Genomic DNA, 2,605 nt, shown 5'->3' with positions numbered 1-2,605 from the left:
AGAGGGACAAAACCTTGACCAGGCATTTTGACTTTTTGACCATTTTGACCTTAACCTAAAGCCTAAGAATGGAAACTGACTTTCTGCGCCACTCACTAATAATTTTTCAAATTAAACAGAAACCGCCTGCAATTAAAATACTTTTCTCTATTTTCCATTAACAGAATATAAATAACTATATAGCTATATATATATATATATATATATATGTAATATAACTACACACGGTTTACAAAAGATGTAGTCAGAGGTGGGTAATAACTACTTATATTTTTTGAGTAATATTTGAAGAAAGAAATGGTGACCTGTTCCAATCTATAGCTGAATTCTTCCAGCCTCCTTATTTTCATGGCCTTCACAGGATCCATTCCAGGTAGGTCAGGTCCTTCGAAGGATGTAGCCAACGAATTTGAACACACCAAATGCTTGAATGGCTGATTGGGTGACACCATCTGGAGTTGCACCATGGGGGAGGACCATGATGTCTGTTTTCAAGTTTTTGAACAAGTTCTTTTTGCTTTTGTTATTCAATAGTTTTATAAGCTGTATTAGTTGTTGTTTTACTATTTTCAGTTTAACTTTAGTAAAAAATATGATCAAGTACTGCTGCTCTTAAGTGTGAAAAATTCCTATCAACTCTAAAAAAAAAAAAGGATAATTACTTAATATAAATAAAACAAATTCTGATTGTATGAAACTGTAAAGACGTGCCGACAATAAATATAAGGCTGGAGGTTAAAACTACCACACAAAAAGGTATATTTTGACATAGAATTTTTAATAAACAATTCAATGGATAACCTTATAGAAAAAGAAACAGTAGCAGCCCGACAGTCTTAGGAGGTAAAGAACATCTATTAGAATAGATCTTCATTGGGTCATAGAGATTCAGTTAATTAGCATGCCCCCCCCTTGTTTCCTGCATGCTTGATGTAGAACTTTTCTTTTCAATCCTATATCATTGTGGCCTCTTCCATCTGTTGTGAATGTATGAATGTTTTAACCATAAAAAGGGGAGGTGGAAAAAATGGAAATTTACATTTAAAACAGTATAACATTTTATTTTTCTGACTGTATTAAAGCCTTAAAGCCTTGATATTTTTTTTTAAAGATATACATTGACAAATGAATAAAATAAACAAAGCACATTTTAAAGTTTAAGGTAGTTACCATAAGGCACATTGTGATACTTCTACGTAATGTTAGTCATATGAAGCTTGAAAAATAAAAACTAAAAGCACTTCTTAACCGTCTGCGTCTACAATACAGAGCAAGATTACTAGAAATAAAGTCTATAGAATTAATACATACTAAGGAACTGAAGAAGTGGTGAAATGAATTAAAAGGACTTTCATCAGATAGAATAACGAGTTTTAGGACTTTGAACAGAGGAAATTAAACTCCTCTAGATCATTTATTTTCCTCCACTTATGTCCTCCTCCTGTCTCCATGGCTCCAGACATGTCACAGTCATCCACTGGTTCCCCTGAGGCCCAGTTCTTATACCTGACCACCTCATCACTGACCCAGAACCAGAAATCCAGAGTACAGGTGTAGCGCAGTCCCATCCAGACATAATCAGTCGAGGCGTTCTTGGCTTTCTCCTGGATCCATCTCTGCTCATCCAGGCTGGTGATGGTGACCAGGTCATGGTAGTGATCTCTGCAGTAGTATAACGCATCCTCCCAGTTCATCTTTTCTTTGACCAGGATCACTTTATCTGTTTTACGACATGAATATGAATTAACCCATGATGTGGCAAGATATTACTTAGAACTTTATTCCTTATGCTACGTTCACAACGCACGCGATTGAAACAGCAGAAGCAGTTGGTTTACTTGCAAGGTCAAAGGTTGTGTGACGTGATTTACAAGCAGCATATGCTGTACTGTTGCTGCTGGATGCGCCACATCAAAAATCAGAGAAGCCGATTTCTGAGCTGGCAGGGAGACAGACACAGCACTGCTGATGCAGATTGCTATGATCACTCCTATGAAACAGTTTATTAATGCCTAAAGTAACTTAAAATGATGAAACCTGTCGGCAAAATATGTTCGCTGTTATTATTGTGATGCCTGCAGTTTGTACCATATACCTGCAAAACGGCAACATCTACTTCCAGCTGTGACAAACAGTAGTGGACTAACAGCTGCTGCTGGCAATTCTCAATGATGCAGGTTTGAGGAGATCTAAGCGGCCCCGACAGTAAAATAATATTTTAGGGCAGGAATGTAATCTTGATTAACTGACTGCACAGATAAGGTTTTAGGTGTACTTTCTCGCTTAAAAATATATTAAAACTACATTTTACCAGCTCATCACAGCAAATAGGTATAGCAAAGCCGCTCTCTGCAATTGAAACCAGTAGGACAACACTACTGCACGTGTTTAAGGTACATCAAAGATGCTCGAGACGTGCGTCTGACCTTAATGTTTGCAAACATCAAAAATGAAGCAGCCGGAGCTTCTTTGCCACGCAAAGCACATTCAGTGTGAATGTATCATTATACAGATATTTGACAAGTATGTCTATAAACAGTGCTTATCAATATTTCTTATTTTAGTGCCCTTTTTTTTAGTTGCTTTCTTCTAATACAATTTTTTG

The 2,605-nt window shown here is 36.6% G+C and overlaps 1 protein-coding gene across 1 annotated transcript in view; it reads right to left on the bottom strand.

The window, feature by feature from the left end:
• Positions 1–1,373: 1,373 nt before the first annotated feature.
• The window catches only part of LOC107103076 (C-type mannose receptor 2-like), a 3,439-nt gene continuing 2,207 nt past the window's right edge, over positions 1,374–2,605 (bottom strand). The window contains exon 2 of the mRNA XM_015402596.1: positions 1,374–1,720. Coding sequence (XP_015258082.1) covers positions 1,374–1,720 — 347 coding nt within the window. The remainder of the gene's footprint in view (positions 1,721–2,605) is intronic.

Source organism: Cyprinodon variegatus, unplaced genomic scaffold (assembly GCF_000732505.1).
Source record: "Cyprinodon variegatus isolate N-32 unplaced genomic scaffold, C_variegatus-1.0 Scaffold1374, whole genome shotgun sequence".
NCBI classification, from domain to species: domain Eukaryota; kingdom Metazoa; phylum Chordata; class Actinopteri; order Cyprinodontiformes; family Cyprinodontidae; genus Cyprinodon; species Cyprinodon variegatus.
The sequence above is the reverse complement of the archived record's forward strand: the minus strand, read 5'-3'. Positions and strand labels throughout refer to the sequence as shown.